At 44.2% G+C, this 20,027-nt stretch overlaps 1 protein-coding gene across 3 annotated transcripts in view; it reads right to left on the reverse strand.

Annotated features, from left to right (window-relative positions):
* Positions 1-20,027, reverse strand: part of ST3GAL6 (ST3 beta-galactoside alpha-2,3-sialyltransferase 6) — a 125,591-nt gene that overhangs the window by 37,811 nt on the left and 67,753 nt on the right. For all 3 annotated transcript variants that reach the window (XM_075542428.1, XM_075542426.1, XM_075542427.1), the window contains 3 exons: positions 18,871-18,948; positions 12,263-12,366; positions 9,687-9,750 (listed from right to left, as the gene is read on the reverse strand). In XM_075542428.1, the coding sequence (XP_075398543.1) occupies positions 9,687-9,750; positions 12,263-12,366; positions 18,871-18,948 (246 nt within the window). The remainder of the gene's footprint in view (positions 1-9,686; positions 9,751-12,262; positions 12,367-18,870; positions 18,949-20,027) is intronic.

Raw genomic sequence — 20,027 nt, forward strand, 5'->3', positions numbered from 1 at the left:
GAAAACAAAACCGAATCTTCCACGGGCTCTGTTCTGTCTGCGTTATCTCCCCTCCTCACCTGTCTACTACCTCTACGTGTTGTACTCCCCAGACAGTGCCTTTGCTCTGCCGGGAAAGAGGAAATGTCCTGCTATTTTCATTTTTAATGGAAACCTGACATGTGCAGACGACCCATCCTATTGGACCACGGACTAAATTCCAATGGGTAGCTTGAACCTTTGTAAAATGAGGAACTCAGAAGTCTAGTTTTGACAGTCCAATACCCAAGGAGGCAACTCAGAACCTAAATTTTATAAGTACTAAATTGCCTTTGTAGTTAGAAAAGATATGTCTAAGTGGGCTATTGCTCCTCCCATAATTAAAACAAAACAAAAACACCAAATTTGGAAATCCAATATTCAAACCACTTAACAAGTGAAGCATGAAGGGTCCTCACGAGCAGTTCAGAGGCATGAGAAACAGCCTCTGAAGAGAGGAGTGGAGGGAGGTTAATCTGTAAATGACAACAAAAACCAACTTAAAGGTAGGGACATAGTGTAAACTTGGATGGCATCTTTAAGCAAGATGGCAGAGTAAGCGAGCAAGCTACCCAGATCCTCTACAGCAAAGATACAGGGAACTAAATGAAACATCAAACATGATAATCTTGGAAACTTCCGTTTAAAAAGAATAGACTGAATATCAACCAGAAGAAGAAACTGAATGAAAATCTTGAACGAGCAGAAAAATGGTGGAATGTCAGCTGTCCTGACACAATGCAGCCATTAAAAAAATTAAAGGCAGCATTCTAATTAAAGCAGCAACTGGTAATTAGTTCTGCTCATCCAGGACTGCGCCGGCATCCACATTGGTGGCTGTCAACATAAAACAATATGTCCCCACTAGCCTGTTTTGCAGTATTACCCACTGGGCGAGGGCCATCACCTGCACCTGTACCACCTGATGAACATTGCATGACAATCAGCAGCAGCCAAAGACATTCTTAACTGCTTTACACAAACAGCAAACAGGAAATTCCACATATACGCTCATCCTCTCTCATGCTCACCATGAGGCTGGTGGTGAGTGCCTGAGTGCTTCCAGGTAGTGAGCAATGCCCACTTAAATACAAATACAATATAATGTCACAGAGAAAACAAACAACTTCAGCAAACAAAGCAGATCAACTCAAACACTAAGAAAATACAGATTCAGAAAACATTCCTGAGGAAAAAATAGGGTTACAGCTACATATCGTCCATGGAGTGAGAGGATCAAGGAAAGCACAGAGCAAATCAAGTAGAAACAAAACTCTGGAAGAACTTAAGAATATCCTGTGAGAGTGAACTGACAAAATAAATGGAAAATTAGAAAACACAAAACAGCAAATAGAAATCCAGAAAATTAATATTAAGATTTCAGAAATAGACAATGTATTATAAGGACAGAGGAGTAGAATTGAATCAATGAAAGATAGTTGTGAGGTTGAGGTGAACTCTCTTAATGTTAATCTGTTAGAGAAACAATCAGAAAACAATAATTTTTAAAAAGAAAATAATAATAATAAATATTATAATAAGATGAACAATTATGGGAGACATCATCAAGAGAGGAAACATATAAAACTGAAAATCCAGGACAGGAAATTGTTGGATTTGGGGGAAAAAAACTCACATATCGTGGTGAGAGATATTAAAAAAACTTAGTGAAGACAAAGTAGGGTAGAGCCCCCAAAAGAATATCAATAAGCCATATCACAATCAAACTTTCAAACACCAAAGACAAAAAATAAATATTCTAAAAATAGATCCAGAAAACAGGAAATTATTTACAAAGGTTAACCACAAATGTTTACATTCTGATATCTCAGCAGAAATCATGCAGACGAGAAATTGGATGACATATATACAACCCTTGGGAAAAACCAAAACAAAATGATATACCTAGCACAACTCTCCTTCAAATACAATGGCCAACATTTGGGCATTCCCAGATAAATAAAAATTTAGGGAATGTGTGCCAAACAGACCAATCTTACAAAAACCTTAAAGGAAGTTCTTCAGTCAGAGAATCAGCAATAGTAGACAACAACCTAGACTGACATACATGACAAATTCACCAGAAACAAATACAGATATGTACGTATTGAAAGCAAAATAAACTTAGAACACTGAAAATAGGGATCCAGAGACGTCAGTTTGTAAATACGGACAACGACTAAGCAAAAGAGAGGACGGTGTAATTACGGACAGAACTTCTGAATGAAGAGAAAGGCAAGATTATTCCAGGATACGGCAGACTGCTGTAAACTTGAGAAGAAAATATACTGTATTACAGGTACTTGTAAAAAATTAGCAAATAGTCTCAGCAAAAAAAGGAAGAAAAATTATGAAGTTTCAGTAAACACAAAAACAACAGCAATGAGGGAAATGATCAAAGAATCCATTTTAAAAGTGAACTCAGCCACTGGGGCGTGTGGGGGCTGATAGGACAGAGGCTGTACACTGGGGCATGTGAGGGCTGGATAGGACAGAGGCTGTACACTGGGGCATGTGAGGGCTGGATAGGGCAGAGGCTGTACACTGGGGCATGTGAGGGCGGGATAGGACAGAGGCAGTACACTGGGGCATGTGAGGGCTGGATAGGGCAGAGGCTGTACACTGGGGCATGTGAGGGCTGGATAGGGCAGAGGCTGTACACTGGGGCATGTGAGGGCTGGATAGGACAGAGGCTGTACACTGGGGCATGTGAGGGCTGGATAGGGCAGAGGCTGTACACTGGGGCATGTGAGGGCGGGATAGGACAGAGGCAGTACACTGGGGCATGTGAGGGCTGGATAGGGCAGAGGCTGTACACTGGGGCATGTGAGGGCTGGATAGGGCAGAGGCTGTACACTGGGGCGTGTGAGGGCGGGATAGGACAGAGGCTGTACACTGGGGCATGTGAGGGCTGGATAGGACAGAGGCTGTACACTGGGGTATATGAGGGCTGGATAGGACAGAGGCTGTACACTGGGGCGTGTGAGGGCTGGATAGGACAGAGGCTGTACACTGGGGCATGTGAGGGCTGGATAGGGCAGAGGCTGTACACTGGGGCGTGTGAGGGCTGGATAGGGCAGAGGCTGTACACTGGGGCGTGTGAGGGCTGGATAGGACAGAGGCTGTACACTGGGGCATGTGAGGGCTGGATAGGACAGAGGCTGTACACTGGGGCGTGTGGGGGCGGGATAGGACAGAGGCTGTACACTGGGGCATGTGAGGGCTGGATAGGACAGAGGCTGTACACTGGGGCGTGTGAGGGCTGGATAGGGCAGAGGCTGTACACTGGGGCATGTGAGGGCTGGATAGGGCAGAGGCTGTACACTGGGGCATGTGAGGGCTGGATAGGGCAGAGGCTGTACACTGGGACATGTGAGGGCTGGATAGGGCAGAGGCTGTACACTGGGGCATGTGGGGGCTGGATAGGGCAGAGGCTGTACACTGGGGCATGTGAGGGCTGGATAGGGCAGAGGCTGTACACTGGGGCGTGTGAGGGCTGGATAGGACAGAGGCTGTACACTGGGGCGTGTGAGGGCTGGATAGGGCAGAGGCTGTACACTGGGGCATGTGAGGGCTGGATAGGGCAGAGGCTGTACACTGGGGCATGTGAGGGCTGGATAGGGCAGAGGCTGTACACTGGGGCATGTGAGGGCTGGATAGGGCAGAGGCTGTACACTGGGACATGTGAGGGCTGGATAGGGCAGAGGCTGTACACTGGGGCATGTGGGGGCTGGATAGGGCAGAGGCTGTACACTGGGGCATGTGAGGGCTGGATAGGGCAGAGGCTGTACACTGGGGCGTGTGAGGGCTGGATAGGACAGAGGCTGTACACTGGGGCGTGTGAGGGCTGGATAGGGCAGAGGCTGTACACTGGGGCATGTGAGGGCTGGATAGGGCAGAGGCTGTACACTGGGGCATGTGAGGGCTGGATAGGGCAGAGGCTGTACACTGGGGCATGTGAGGGCTGGATAGGGCAGAGGCTGTACACTGGGGCGTGTGGGGGCTGGATAGGGCAGAGGCTGTACACTGGGGCGTGTGAGGGCTGGATAGGACAGAGGCTGTACACTGGGGCGTGTGAGGGCTGGATAGGACAGAGGCTGTACACTGGGGCGTGTGAGGGCTGGATAGGACAGAGGCTGTACACTGGGGCGTGTGAGGGCTGGATAGGACAGAGGCTGTACACTGGGGCATGTGAGGGCTGGATAGGGCAGAGGCTGTACACTGGGGCATGTGGGGGCTGGATAGGGCAGAGGCTGTACACTGGGGCATGTGAGGGCTGGATAGGGCAGAGGCTGTGCACTGGGGCATGTGAGGGCGGGATAGGGCAGAGGCTGTACACTGGGGCATGTGAGGGCGGGATAGGGCAGAGGCTGTACACTGGGGCGTGTGGGGGCGGGATAGGACAGAGGCTGTACACTGGGGCATGTGAGGGCTGGATAGGGCAGAGGCTGTACACTGGGGCGTGTGAGGGCGGGATAGGGCAGAGGCTGTACACTGGGGCATATGAGGGCTGGAGGCACAGGGAACCCAGGGTGGACGACACCTTCAGGACCAAGGGTGTGAGGGGCGATGCTGGGAGAGTGGAGGGTGAGTGGGTTGGAAAGGGGGAACTGATTACAAGGATCCACATGTGACCTCTTCCCTGGGAGAGGGACGGCAGAGAAGGGGGGAAGGGAGACTCCGGATAGGGCAAGATATGACAAAACAACGATGTATAAATTACCAAGGGCATATGAGGGAGGGGGGAATGGGGAGGGAGGGGAAAAAAAAAGAGGACCTGATGCAAGGGGATTAAGTGGAGAGCAAATGCCTTGAGAATGATTGGGGCAGGGAATGTATGGATGTGCTTTATACAATTGATGTATGTATATGTATGGATGGTGATAAGAGTTGTATGAGTCCCTAATAAAATGTAAAAAAAGAAAAGAGGAGAAAAAAATAATTAGGGCAAAGACTGTACAGATGTGCTTTATACAATTGATGTATGTATATGTATGAACTGTGATAAGAATTGTATGAGCCCCTAATAAGTTGTTAAAATTAAAAAAAAGTGAATTCAGCACGGAAAACTATTGAGCAAGAGGAAAAAAATAACAAATAAATTAAAGGAACCAACAGGATGAACTGAAACAAGAAGGATAACAAAAGAATACTATGAAAAACTGTACCCCACAAATGTGAATACCTTGAAGAACTGAAACATTTTCTAGAAACACACAACCTACCTAAACAGAAAGAGAGTGCGGTAGAAAATTTGAACAAAGCCCAAACAAAAGAAATTAAACAGATTATTAAAAAATTCCCAATTACAACCACGAAAGTTCTGGCCCTGACAGCTTCACTGGTGAATTTTACCTTTACAGAAAATCGAACACCAATTCTACTTAAACTGCTCACAATACAAAAAGAGAGGGACTATTTCCATATTCATTTGATAAAGTGAACATAACCCTGATATCAAAGTCATGCAATGTTATCACTAAAAAGGAAAATATAAATTGATATCCCTCATGATCAGGATGCCAAAACTCTAGTCATTACGTCTAATAACATATCACAAAAATGACATAATGAGCAAATGCCATTCAAACAAGGCATGCATCGATGGTTCAACATTAGGAAACCATTAAGTGTAACTTTCCTTGAGAAACAAAAACAAGGAAAATAATCACATGATCATAATCATCAAATCAGAAAAGTGCCACGAGCCATTGTTGATTAAAAGCACTCAACACAAAAGGAATAGAAGGTAAATTCCTCAACATAACTAAGGGCGTATGTACAAAACCAATGGCCAACATTAGTCATTATAGAAAAAGACTGAAAGTGTTCCCCATGCCAACAAGAAGCACACAGAATGCTTTTTATCACCCCTCTACTCAGTACGGAAGGAAAGATGCGCCAGAAAAGGAAACAGACCCCAATAATCAAATCACCACAACCGAAGGCTTCACACTTCCAATCTCAGAATCTGCTCTACAGCCAAGTTAGTCAAAGCAGCCTTGTGTAGACACATAGGCCAATAGAACAGAATTGAGAACCCAGAAGTAAATCCACCCACCTATGGACACCTAACCCTCAACCAATGGCCCAAATCCAGTAAGTGGACAAGAGGCAATCTCATCAACAAATGATGTTGCCCAAATTGGATATCCATTAACAGAAAAGTTAAGCACAATCCATATCTCACAGTGTACACAAAAATGAACTCAAGATGAAGCAAAGACCTAAATGTAAAACCACAAATGTAGGGAGTCTAATACATAGCAAAAATACACTATAAAACACAACTAAGAACACAGACAGAGCAGAAGTTAAATTGTATGACTAGGATCTCCTAAAAATTCACATGTTTCAAAAGATTTTACCAAACAGTGTAAAAAGAGAACCCATAGACCAGGAAACAAAATCTGGCGATGACATACAAATGTCATACAAGGGACTGATCTCTAAAATGTATATGTAACTTCAACACCTTCACAAAAAGACAAATAATACAATTAAAAATGAGCAGATGCCATGCACAGACACGCCATCTAAGAACACCTTACCATATCTAACAAACACATGGTATCATCTCACCCCACCATTATCACAAAGTTCCGAACATTAAAAACAACAAATTCAGGCAAAGATGTGGAAAGATTGGAGCGTTCATATACCACTGGGGGAGGGTGGGGTTGTAAAACTGTGCATCTACTGGGCAAAACAGTGTAGCACATCCTTAAGAAAACCAAACCAAACTCTAAGTCGTGGACTCAACATCGCCTCATCACAACTCTGCTAGGACAGGGTAGAACTGTCGCTGTCAGTTTCTGAGGCTGCAGTTCTTGATGAGATAGAAATCCCCATCGTGATCCCAATTCTACCTTGCAAGTCTGGCTGGACCAGAGGATGTACACTGGTGCAGATGGGAACTGTAAACACAGGGAAAACAGGACGGATGATCCCTTCAGGACCAGTGGTGTGAGTGGCGATACTGGGAGTGTAGAGGGAGAGTGGGTTGGAAAGGGGTAACCAATTACAAGAATCTACATGTGACCTCCTCCCTGGGGGACGGACAATGGAAAAGTGGGTGGGGGGGAGACATCGGACAGGGCAAAATATGACAAAATAATAATTTATAAATTGTCAGGGTTCATGGAGTGGGGTGGAGAGCAAATGTTTTGAGAATGATGAGGGCAATGAATGTACGAATGTGCTTTACACACTTGATATATGTGTGGATTGTGATGGGTGTTGTATGAGCCTCTAATAAGACGATTAAAAAAAGAAAGAAATCCCCGTCGGTTTCAAACTGCTGACCTTGTGCACCGCATCCCAACGCCTAATTACTCAGCCACCAGGGCTCCAGCACATCCTTTAAGACTTGGAAATAGAAACTCTGAATGATTCACCAAATCCTACTACATGGAGAATAGCTTACAGAAATAGCAGCTGTGACAGAACAGAGACATGCATACCGTGCTCATCACAGCACTATTCATAATAACAAAATTATAAAATGCCCAATCAATGGGTGAATAGATGAACAAACATATCCATAATGGACTATAGCACAGCCTTCAAGAATAAAAACGAATCACTGAAATGTACTACAGCATGGATGAACATGGAAGACACTATGCTAAATGAAATGTGTTCATCGCAAAAGGAAAAATATCGTATCAGACCACTATTGAAAATATCAAGAAAAGGTTTTCACATGCAAAAAATCCTTTCTTTGATGGTATCTGGGGAAGGTGTTGGGGAAAGGATAAATTCCTAACTAGAGAGTAGACACATTAACTTGGTTGAAAGTAAAAGCAATGTGCAATAAGGTAGAGGTCACCAAAGTAAACAAAAAAGGTCAAAGCAAAGGAAGACACTGGAAGGAGTACAAGCCTTAAAGGCAAGAGCGATAAATACAATTATAGACACAATCCAGCAATCACAGAAATGACAATAATCTAAGAGTGGACACAGATAGACTTGAAAGCTCAGCTGGCATGGGAAGGAGAATGGGCCTATACCTGTGAACATCTATAGGCAAGTCAGAGAATATTTCTGCATACGTATGTACCTTTGTTACAAATATAGCCATGAACACGATAGAGCATTCAGAGGGAAAAGTTATGAAACTTCTTGGCTAATACCAAACATCTTGAGAGAATGAGTTACTGGATCTGGAGGCTGACATCAAAGTCAATTAGTATAACATAAAAATTTTTTAAAAACCCACAAAATAACCAACAACCTTCACTGTCATTGAGCTAATTCCAACTCATAGAGACCAAACAGAGCAGGGCAGAACTGCACCTGTGGATTTCTAGGGGTTTAACTTTTTATAAGAAGTAGAAAGTAGAAAATCTTTTCTATTCTATATCCATCTTTGGTGGTTAACACTGGAGTCTTCAAAACTTAAGCATAGTCATTGAAAATACAGCTATTGATCCGTCCCCATCAGGAGCACAGAAGAGTGAAGAAAATCAAAGATGCATGGAAACAATCAGCATCTATCAAACTGAGACCAGAAGAACTAGATGGTGCCTGGCCACCACCACTCACCCCTCTGAAACGAATCCCATTAGAAAGTCCTGGAGAGAGTGGGAATTAAATGCAAAAGCTTTAAAAAAAATTAAAAAGAAGAAGACTAGGCTTACTGTTCTGAAACAACCTGGTGAAGTCCCCAGACTATGGCCCTTAGTCAACATTTAGGCCTGGAATTATCTTACTGTGGATCAATTTTCAGTCCAACAATAAGTCTATAAGCTGAACAATTAGCGCTAAGCCAAGACTCACTCCTTAGAATAATCGACTACATGAGATCAAAAGGGCAGCATTTCCCCCAGGACAAAGTCAGAAGCCAAGGAGGACATGGGACGTTATGTAGGATTGCCATCAGTGAAATGAAACAAAATGGGTGTTAATTAATTGAAAATTGATTTTGCTCAGTCAACCTTGACCCAATTCACAATAGAAGTTAGAACAGGGAAAAGAATGTGCTAACTTGGGTCCAGCTTAGGTCATTCAAATCTTCCAAGCCAATTGTAGGCAGTGCCCCAGTTAGGGAGGAGGTCTGTTGTTGGTTTGTTTTTTTAATCATTTTATTGGGGGCTCATACAACTCTTATCACAATCCATACATACATCAATTGTGTAAAGCACATTTGTACATTCATTGCCTTCATCATTCTCAAAACATTTGCTCTCCACTGAAGGAGCTCTGTTCTTGAGAGTGTCTTTAAGAATGTGTAGACCAGGTAGAACAGGCGGTATGGTTCATCTTTAGCCTTAGGTTCGTGTAAGAAAAGTCTGGAAGCTTTTGCAATGATTTAAAAGCTACGAGTGCAGCAAATGAAGGTTACTCTGTGGAAGAATTTATTGGTTGTAGGGAGGGGTTAGTCCAATTATTTCAAAAAATGTGAGCAAATTTACAGAACATTAAAGGGCAAGTATGCATTCTGTCTGTCACCTGTCTGTAATCTAGGGTCTGCTATGAAACAACTTCTATGTTAATTGTTGAGTTCCTTTATTTCAAACATTACAAAATAACGATGAGCAGTTTTAGGTAAACCCCAAAGCAATGGGATTTTCCTGGATATATTCATTTCACATTTCCTACAAAGCATACTTTGAACCATTTTAGGCACAGGTAAACATCAGACAGAAGCAAAGAAGTCAACTCACTTGTCAGACGCATCAAAGAGTTCGCAACTCTCCAGGTGTGAAAGTGCAGCTTGAAAGGTGTCCTCTAGAAGACAAATGGGTCATTATGAATAAAATGACGGCCATGCTTCTAAGCACATATCAAGTCCTCTGTCCCTCCTCCCTCAGCCCCTTGTCAACTGCTGGGCCACATCTGATTTACTCTGCTCGTCAAAAATTAATTCACAGCTACAGTTGCCAGCAGTCAAAATGGTGTTTAAGAGCACTTTCCAAAAACACCCAAATCATGAGATGCTTAAAACTGAGAAGGATCATTAACAAAGGCTCATTAACCCCCAAATCAGCAATTCAAGATGCTTCTGAAACTGACGTGTTAGCACAGAAACCAACATCACATAAATTTTAACAAATTAAACTATCAAAGCTTGGGTAAAATATTTTAAGAGAAATCAAATGAGTCGAATAAACAAATTCTAACTCAGATTTTTGCAGGCCTGTCATTTCTTTTCCTGTCATTCCAACTGAGAAGGATACTAGAGGGCAGCGTACTATTGCTTTTTTGGGTTTCAGAGACAGTAAATCTTTGGGAGCAGAAAGCTTTTTCTATCTCCTGGGGAGTGGAGGGTGGATTCAAACTGCTGACCTTGTAGTTAGTAGCTCAATGCATAACACACTATCCCACCAGGACTCTGTCTTGTGATTTTTAAGTCTCTCAAAACTCTAGGCCTGAAGAATACATTGGAGAGTGGATTATTGTAGACATGGGCTAAAATTTTACACCTTATCATTTGATCTCCCTTTTGACCCAGTGTAAATTTGTTCTAGTTTCTCATAATTTCTGATTTATTTTTGATTCAGCTTTTCATCTGTTTGACTTTGCAATTATTGTGGTGCTTTTTGGGTTTTTTTATCTATATTTTTTAATATGAGATCCAGGATAGGTAGAGACAATACCTAGATTAGTGGTTGCCTGGGGGTATGGCAAGGGAGATGGGGGAGGGATAGGGAGCTAACACAATGAGTGTAAGGAAGAAGAAACTGTTCTAAAACTGATTGTAGTGATGATTGTGCAACGCTTTTTGAAGTGATCAAACTACTAAATTATATATGTGAATTATATGCCAATAAAACTGTGAAAAGAAAAAAAAAATCTAGTCATGAAAGCAGTCTAAGGCCCATCTGTCATCAATTAGCAAAAGGAAATGTGTTTTATTAACTGGTCGATGGGGTAATTCTCTCTATATTGAGCAAATATAAAATATCCATTGTTTGAATTAAGCAAATATAAAATATCCATTGTTTGAATTAAGATTGATCAAGGACGTAGAACGTGTTAATGAAATAAAGTTAACGGGTCTAAAAGTAAAACAGGAAGGTAGAGAAGAAATTAGCACACACAGTTGTCCTGTTAATTCTGCTTTATAAAGGAGGTGAGGCATGAGACTGCACAGAAACCAGAAAGTGGTAGAACAAAAAAACCACTTATTTTTCATTTTCTTTTTATCACCCCCAAATGAATCTAGAGTTACTTCTCTGTATGTGCCTGCGCAAGCGTGAATGTAGACATAACAAAGCAGATACCCATTCAGCATCTCCCTCGTGTGCAGTTGAATGGCACCACTTACCTTCTTCATGTGGGGCTCCCTGTCGCCTACCCTCTGCCCATATTGTTTCTTCCTTTGTATCAGTTTTATTGGCATATAATCCACATATACAATTCAACAGCTCAATCACACCAAGAAGAGTTGTACAGCCATCAACACAATCCATTTTAGAACTTTTTCTCCTTCCTTGCATTCTTTGTGATTAGCTCCCCATCACCCCCAGTCTCCCTTAATCCAGTTACTGTCTCTATAGATTTACCCATCTTTGATTTCATATACGGGGGAAAAAACTAACAATAACAAAGTGAAACAGAGAAAGCCTCAATTGTAAAGCATACAATATGAAAAACTAGAACAAATGTAAAGTGGGTCAAAAGGGAGATCAAACGATACAGTATTAAATTTTAACCTACCTTCACTTGCAATAATAATTTGCCAGTGCATTCTGCATGATAGCAAGCCTTTTCACATCCCTGGTTTATGCTCAGAAGGATTCACCAGAGGCTTAATCCATTGTATTTCTCCCCATATTGTTTCAACACCATTTAGGCAGACTCTCTGTCCCCTAACCTTATCTTGGGTTTCATGTAGCTAATTCTTTAAAAGAGCACGCTGCTCAAGATGCACATTGGGTGCAGTAAGCCTGGCCTCTCTAAACATTTAAAATTCCGTTCCACGTTGTTCTGATCCACCTACTGGGTCCTGGATCAAAATGCCCAGGAACGCCAGCGGGCCACCACCCGCTCTTCCGTTCTCATGGCCAAGGAGGTAATATCCAGGGAAAGAGTTGGGCCTGCAGCCCACTTCCTTCTCCGTGTCCCTGGTTGACAATTTACTTCAGAAAACACGAATCCCACTCAGCCCATCCACAAACCATATTCTTCAGAAATCATGATGAGCAGAGAAATGAAAAGGCCTTAAGGATTACATAATCAAGCACTTCTCAAACACCACTCAAATTTAATAGGACAAGAAAAGTATACTGCTACTGACCTGATGATTTCATCCCGTAGGGCAAATCATACTTATTGCTACCATACAAGGAAGCAAGGGTTTTAAAATCCGATGTACACAAAAAAGGATGAAGTTGAGGGTACCTGGAAATAAAGAATTAAGAAATATTTGCCAAATGTCTACAATATTTTCAGACTTTTGAAACCACAGCTGAAAATAACTGTAGCATACAATCCATATTGTAATAATCACCATATATAAATGTATATATAGCTTTAATTCTTTAAAAGTTGTTCTAAACTTTTATTAAATACGCAATAGAATAGGATTTTGAATGGAACTAGACAACCACGATGGAAATACTTCTCTGTACTACACTCAAAATTACATTGCAGCTTAGGGGGAAGCTTCAAAATTTAAACTTCAATTTCAAAACACCAAATGATAAAAATGAGAGCCATAGACAGAAGAAGAAAAACAGGAAATGAAATAGAAATGGGAAAATAAGATTTAATGCCAAACCACTCCTAAATTTAAAAGCGCCGTATGTATGAATGTCTACCTGCTGTAGAAGTGAAAAGGCACTCGGTTGGATGTAGGTGGGAAGAAATTGTTTCTTTGATGGCATTTAAATTAAGCTAGATATACGGAAGACACTTCATGAATCCATTCAGCCAAGAGAAAGGAACCTAAATCTAATGCCCAGAAATAATACTTTTAAACCATGAGCTAAAAGTATCCCAAGAAGCTATCATTTAACAAAACAAAACACCTCACTGCCATTGACTTGACCCTGCTGCGTAGCAGCCCCATACAATTTAGCCCAATTAATAAAAGCTTTGCCTCGAGCATGGCCCTCCTACAAAGAGTGATCTGGGCGCATACATTGATGGCCAAACTCATCGGCATTGAGTCGGTTCACTTCATAGCAACCCTTGCAGGACGGCTGAGACTCCAACTCTTCACCACATAGGAGACAACCTTATCGTTCCCCGACCCGGCAGCTGGTACATTTGAATTTGGGGTTAGCATTCCAATGCTCTGCCACAGTGCCACCCACCGGGGCTCCTTAAGTGGACCCCAGTTCATCTAAAGACAACAACATGGGTAGAGCGACTGGTGACACATTGAGAGGCTTGTAACCAACCACTTCTGTGGAAACTGTGAACGGGTATCTGGCTGTCTTGAGCTCACTGCACACAGGTTGATTCTGACTCACAGGGACCTGGCCAGGCTAGAGTAGTACTGCCACAGAGGTTTCTAAGGATAACCTTTCCCAAAGCGGACTGCTGAACCTTTCCATCACAGAACAGCTGGTGGGTTCAAACTGGCAACCTCCCAGTGAAGTGACCAAGCATGTAGTCACTGCACCCCCAGAGATCCTATGCCTGTCACCAAAAACTACTACAAACAAGAACTTTTCTCTACAGGCATTTCTCTTTTTCACTGCCTGATCTATCCGGAAGGCATGCCAACCCTGGGCCTAGCCCATTCACCAGGCTTGGAAATGGAAGGCACAGCCCACTTTTCTCACTTTTAGCATGCTTGCCTGAGTTGGCACAGCCCACATGAAAACGGATGCCCGATGTATTTCAACTCCTGTGAAGCCAGTATGCAGGGCGTGAGATAGGGGAGAGAAGGCAGGTATGTGTGTGTTTAATTAAGAAATGTGCCTTCCAGCTCCTATTAAGGGCAAGCTGGTGCTGCGCCCTTGGTTGTGAGGTGCCATCGATTCAGTGCCCACTCATAGTGACTTGGTGTACAGCAGAGCAAAGCACTGCCTAGCCCTGTGCCATCCTCACAATGGTCGAGTCTATTGGCTGAGCCCCTGGGTCAATGCAACCCTTCAGGGGTCCTCCTCCTTTTCGCTGCCCCTCTACTTGACCCAGCACAATGTTCCTTGTCAAGGACTCGTCTCTCCTGATAATATGTTCAAAGTGTGGGAGAAGAAACTCTCGTTGCTTCTCGTTGAGCTAATCTTAATTGCAGGCCTCCGTGACCAGGGCTCATCCTTACGGCTTCCCAGAGAGAGCCAGCTCAGCTCTGGGCCTCCTTAGCCTAAAGGCTGCAGAGAAGACCAGAGCGGCCTCAGGAGTTTCTGAGGCTGCGTGGCAAAATGGGAATGGAGAACAGAAGGGTAGATTTGAAATCGCGTGACGTTGGCTTGGTTTGGCCACCCAGGAGCTGCCTGCACTTGGACACATCATAGTTGCTTTATCTCTATGGAGCTGAGTTGAGAACTCACACTTCTTAAAGGACTTGGGAGCTCAGCCCTGCCAGTCTGAGGCCCAGGAAATGGCTCAGTTCCAGCTCGGACAGGGACAGCAGCCTCAGAGGGCCTCTCAACCTCCCACGGCCATTTGTAGACCATCGAGAAGAGCATGTCCCAGGCCAGCTGACTCAAGCTTGCGAGAACACAGGCGGCATTCAGGCATTTTCTGGAAAAGTTGGAACCCGGGATGGCTTTGTCGTTTGATGTTAGTTGGCGTGAAAAGGAGGGCGGTTACACCATTATTAGTACCGAGTGCCGTTGCCAGCCTGACTTTATGCCGGCGACTTGCATTTTAGCTTTAAGTGAATTGTTTAAAGTTGTCTACTGCACCTCAGAAACAAGCTTGGATACGTTAGGTGTGTAAGTCAATTTAAGGCACTCCCTGTGGGTTTCGTGTTGGGCTGCTCCCTACAAGGTCAGCTGTTTAAACCCACAAGCTGCTCTGCGGACAAAAGATGAGGCTTTCTCGTCTCTTAAAGACTGACAACCTGGGAGATCCACAGGGCCATTCTAATCTGTCCTGTAGGGTCGCTATGAATTGGAATCTACTCAATAGCAGTGTTATTCAGCTTAGATGAAGAATGGAGCCCTGGTGGCATAGTGGTTATGAGTTGGGCTGCTTACCACAAGGTCAGCAGTTGGAATCCACCAGTGAGCTCTTGGAGAAAAAGATGAGACTTTTTAGTCCCATTAAGGGCTGCAGTCCCAGAAATTCACAGGAGCTGGTCTATCCTGCCCTTACAGGGTCCCTGTGCTTCAGAATTGACTCGATGGCAGTGAGTCTGGTTTTGAGTTTTAGGTGCAGAAACTCAAAAACCTCATCAAGCTGTATGGGAGGCAGTAACTTGTCCAGGGTCACTAATCCATAGGCGGCAACACTGATATTCACACTGATGTCGAATTCTCAAGCAGGTGTCTTTTTGACACTCCAGATCACACCTTCAGTTTCCCAGTGTGATCTTCCCCTCACTACCACGGACTGCCCTGTGTTTCCAAACAAGAGACGTCCAGTCTGAGCGAGGGGCTGGCAGAACAGGGAAGTAGCGGCTGGTTGTAAAAATAGCTCTCTCGAGGCAAACAGGAAGTTACTTGACATTTAAAAACACAAAACTAAAGACACACTTGCTGCGTGATCCGGTGGAAATAACTTCAACCTCTCGGGCTTTTCTCACAAGAGCAATACCGTCTCCCTTGCTAAGGTGGAACAGGAGCTTAACTCAGCTTTCAGAATGCCATTTTATACTGACACTGTGGCTCGCGGGGCTTTATAAAATCTGTTTCATAAGTTATGGTCAGCATGCTTTTGAGAAAGGAATGGAAATGAGGGCAGTTTGTTTTGCTACACATGTACATGTGTGCTAGGCCTCCATGTCAGATTGCTTTAATGGGAGAAAAGTAAGAGTATTGCTACTGAGTCACAGAAACCATTATTAAAGAGAAATATCAAAATATGAAGCCATTGAGTATTTCCATCTTCCTAAGGCTTCTGCGAAGAATATTTCACTCTTCAATTTATGTCCAAGTTGTGTTCCTTCTCATCCCGAGCTTGGGGAATGAGTAGAAGTCGAAAGGGGCAAGAACCGGGCTCTGTGTGAATGGGGCAGGGTTTCCCAGAGCAGCCTTGTAACCCTTAAAGGTGCTGGGGTGATGGGAAAAAATCCCTCGGTGCAAATTTCTCTCAATTTTTTTCTCACCTCGTTTTTCTATTTTCTTGAAATGGTTTCAATTTTCTCAAAACTTTCTTCCCAGTGAAGTCCCTAGGATTGTCTGGTGCCCTTCAAGAAAATCTGTCAAAATTTCCCCTTGGGTATTCCCCCAAATTATCGCCATAATCTGCTGGACTGACCTCACTACCTTGAATTTGTGAGCTGGCAGATCCCGTCAGAAGCCACTGTTTTCCTTAGACCTTGCTCTCGGAGCTTATTGGTATATGCAAGCCTCTTCTCCAGTTGGTGACTTGTCCTCTAAAATCATTTTCAATACCTCGGATTGATGAAAGGACTGCTGGAGCATCAGCTCTTTGAGCTAGCTGACTTCCATGCAACACTTTCAGTAACCACAGAGCCGAAAGCAGGCCGAGGCATAGCTGTTCACTGACAACTGGAAACACCAAAGCCTGCGAGATCCCACCTTCAGTAGTTATTGCCTCCGTGGTCATTCTACCATCTGCTCCCACCATCTCGAGGCCTCCAGTCACAGTGTGTTCACTCCCTGAGGTGGGTACGTTCCCCTTCCTTGGCTATCTTGAGGGCTAGCTAAACACTGGAGTTGGTGTGGGGCAGCCTTCTTACAACTTATGGCAAAGCTTCGATGAGTGAAAAGACATCTCTTGGAACTGTGTCACCATGTTGATATTAGCCCTAACTTCAAAATATTTTTTTCAAAATATTTTTTTTCCATGGCACAAAAAGTGTCCGTTTTTGAAAGCACTGGCTCAAATGGTGGAATGTTCACTTAGCGTGCACAGAGTAGCAAGGTTCCTGCTTGTTTCCTCCAGATTTGGAGCCCTGGTGGTGGCGTCTAGGAAATGTTGGATTGCTAATTGCAAGGTCAGTGGTTCAAACCTACCAGCTGCTTCCTGGAAGAAAGAGGAGGCTGCCTGCTCCCACAAATATTTACAGCCTTGGAATCCCTGTGTACAGGCACAATGAGTCAGAGCCAATTCAATGGCGGCATTGTGGGTTGGCTTAGGAGGCTGAAACAATTGTCTGCAAGAACTTGGCTTTGCAATGATCGCAGAGACATGTTTAAACAGGTGCTGTTTAGAACAAGCCCTTGTGAATTGGAGCCCTAGTAACAATACTATTTTACTTAAGTCTCACGAGTCATATGGTTAAAAAAATTTTAATGTAGCAATCGAACATTTATAAGCATATGCAAACATGTTTTATGCCTTTTCCCCGATAGTGGACTTTTTTTTTTAATCAGACATGGCGGGCCATCTTATTAAGAAATGAGTTGTATCCTCATTTTACAGGTGAAGAAAAAGGATCAGCAAAAATAACTTGTCCAAGGTCACACAGCTGTTCATCCATTGACCACTTATGTGAGGGACTGCTGTTGGCCTTGGGGACACAGGAGGGGACATGTTGGTGGATGGGACAGACGAGTGCTCGGGTAGAAGAGCAGGAAATGACAGTGAGGCTCTGTGAAGGACAGAGGGGGTGTGGGCTCCTCTTGCCAGCCTGGCCTCACTGCTGTCTCCCACCTAGGGCATCTTGCAGGCTGCTCAGGTAGCCGCCCCCCAGCTGACTCGGCGGGGCTGCCGGGCCCAGGTAACCCCTGGAAACGGTTGACTGATTGGAAAGCAATCTGCAGGTCCAAAGCATTAAGAACCATGAATGGAATGATGCAATAATGTCATGAAAGAACATAAGGAGAAAAGAATATGTGAATCTGTAAGACCACACGAGCCTGTGGTCCTACATGGATAAAATACAGAAAAGCTTGCTCTTAGTTTTCACAATGAAACCTGCCCAGGCTCTGTCTTGGAAGAAGTATAACCACCATGCTCCTTGGAAGCAAGGATGGAGAGACTTTGTCTCCCGTACTTCGGACAGGTCCTCGAAGGGACCAGTCCTGGAGAAGGTACGGCGAAGGGGCAGTGAGAAAGGCCCCTGAAGAGATGGGTAAAATCGGCGGTTCCCACAATGGGTCAAACATGAGATCCATCGCGAGGCCGGCGCGGGCTGTGTGAGGTTTCGTTCTGCTGCCCACAGGGACACTGTGAGTCGGAACGGGCTGGACAGCAGCTAACAACAAGCCAGACCCTCATTTATTTCCCCAGACACAGCAGTCTGTCAAAATTGAGGTGACAAGACAAAGCCGACGTGCAGATAGCTGCGTAAATTCTCGACAAGTCTTGACAACATAATCAACAATGCCTGCCCCCTTAGTGAAAAACTCATTCTGTGGGTTTCAGTCAACATCAGTGAAAGGCGGCGGCAATTTTGAACCCTTGTGCCTAACTTAGAGGCAAGGGAAGAGAAACTACAAAATAAAAAGTTAATGTTTAAAATACCATTGGCACAAGAGGGGAGACTAAGTTCCAAAGGCACAGTACACTCTTCATGACCTCTCTCTCTCCTCTCGGGGGAGAGAGCACTAGTCTGATCGAGTTCCTCAAAGTCTTGTCTTAAAATAAATGCAGAGCTCTGGTTCCAAGCACAGAGACGGGAGACTCCAGTTCTCCCGTCGGGGTCACCGACTTTCTGCTGCTGAGAGTTGTAAGAGAAACGTAAACAAGTGTTGGAAAAGGCTACATGACAAATTGTGAACATACTATATTCCCTAGTTCCCTTTACATTGATAAGTCGGGTTGTTGTTGCAACTGGTGTGTGTGTGTGTGTGTGTGTGTGTGTGTGATTGATTTTACCGCAAGAGAGAGGCAAAGGCTGGCTCTGACAAGCAAGGCTGGATCTCATTTCTTCGTTTCATTTCCACGGGTGTCATCCTAAGAGACAAAAATAGGACCAGTCAGAAACCGGACTGGGCAGTGTGCCTGAAGGGAAGCAAATGCCCTGAGAACCAACTCTGCCACAGGCTGGGCTCTGTGTGTCTCTGGCTCTGACAGCATCTTTTCCAAATCCTGAACACAGGGTAGGTTGTATGGGCATAAAAGACGCTGGGCGGGGCCGAGATGACCCAGAAGTGATCCCAAGAACAGTAAGGAGACCCTCTGAGAGGGACGAGGATTGCTGCCTCATGGAGCCACGACCAGGGTCACTTTCCAAAAGTCCCCGCTCACCCCCAAAATGCCCAGCTTTCCACTTTCTCCGTGCCACCAGCCAATACGGCACAAACACCTGACCTCGGGCCCTATTGTCCCCTGGCCTTGTGATCCTGGGGAACCCCACAAATCACATCCTTTCCCGTGATAGCCAACCCTCCTCGAGTCTTGGCACAGGTCCAGCTGTGCGTGTCTCCTGCATAGAGGGCCTGTCTGCACAATTTAAAAGAGGACAACTGCAAACATAAATGAAGGGAGGGGACCCGGGCTCCGCAGCAAAGAGGAAAGCCGTTCAGCACACGAGCTTATAAGTGAGCGCCCATTGTGGAAAGAACAGACATAAAAAGGATGACATATTAGTATATGATACATGTAATGTAAAGAATTGACATAATTGCTTGGTATTCTGGGTTAATGCCGAAGAAAACAAGCGAAATCTTTTGTAGGTAGAGACACTTTTCCACCTTTTTTCTGGTACAGAGTCTCCACGATAAGAACTGGCGAGGTTTCTGGGCTGTGGAGCTAGTGAAGGCCCTATTCAGGAAAACATCCCTCGTGAATTCCACAAAGGGTAAGGATTCTTTGATTTTTATGAACAAATGATACAGAAATATGATGTCATCTCATCAGGTTATAAAAGCCTGATTTTCCAGAGGATGAGATGGGCTTATTACTTTATTTCAAAGGTTATTAAAATAAAGAAAGCAAGTTGTATTGGGAAAACGTGGAAAGAAACGGGGTAGTTCAAACACGCTTGCGCACACACACACACACCAGTTCGTCTTAAACAGGGGTACGAAGCG

The sequence above is a fragment of the Tenrec ecaudatus genome, chromosome 2 (genome assembly GCF_050624435.1).
Source record: "Tenrec ecaudatus isolate mTenEca1 chromosome 2, mTenEca1.hap1, whole genome shotgun sequence".
NCBI classification, from domain to species: Eukaryota; Metazoa; Chordata; class Mammalia; order Afrosoricida; family Tenrecidae; genus Tenrec; species Tenrec ecaudatus.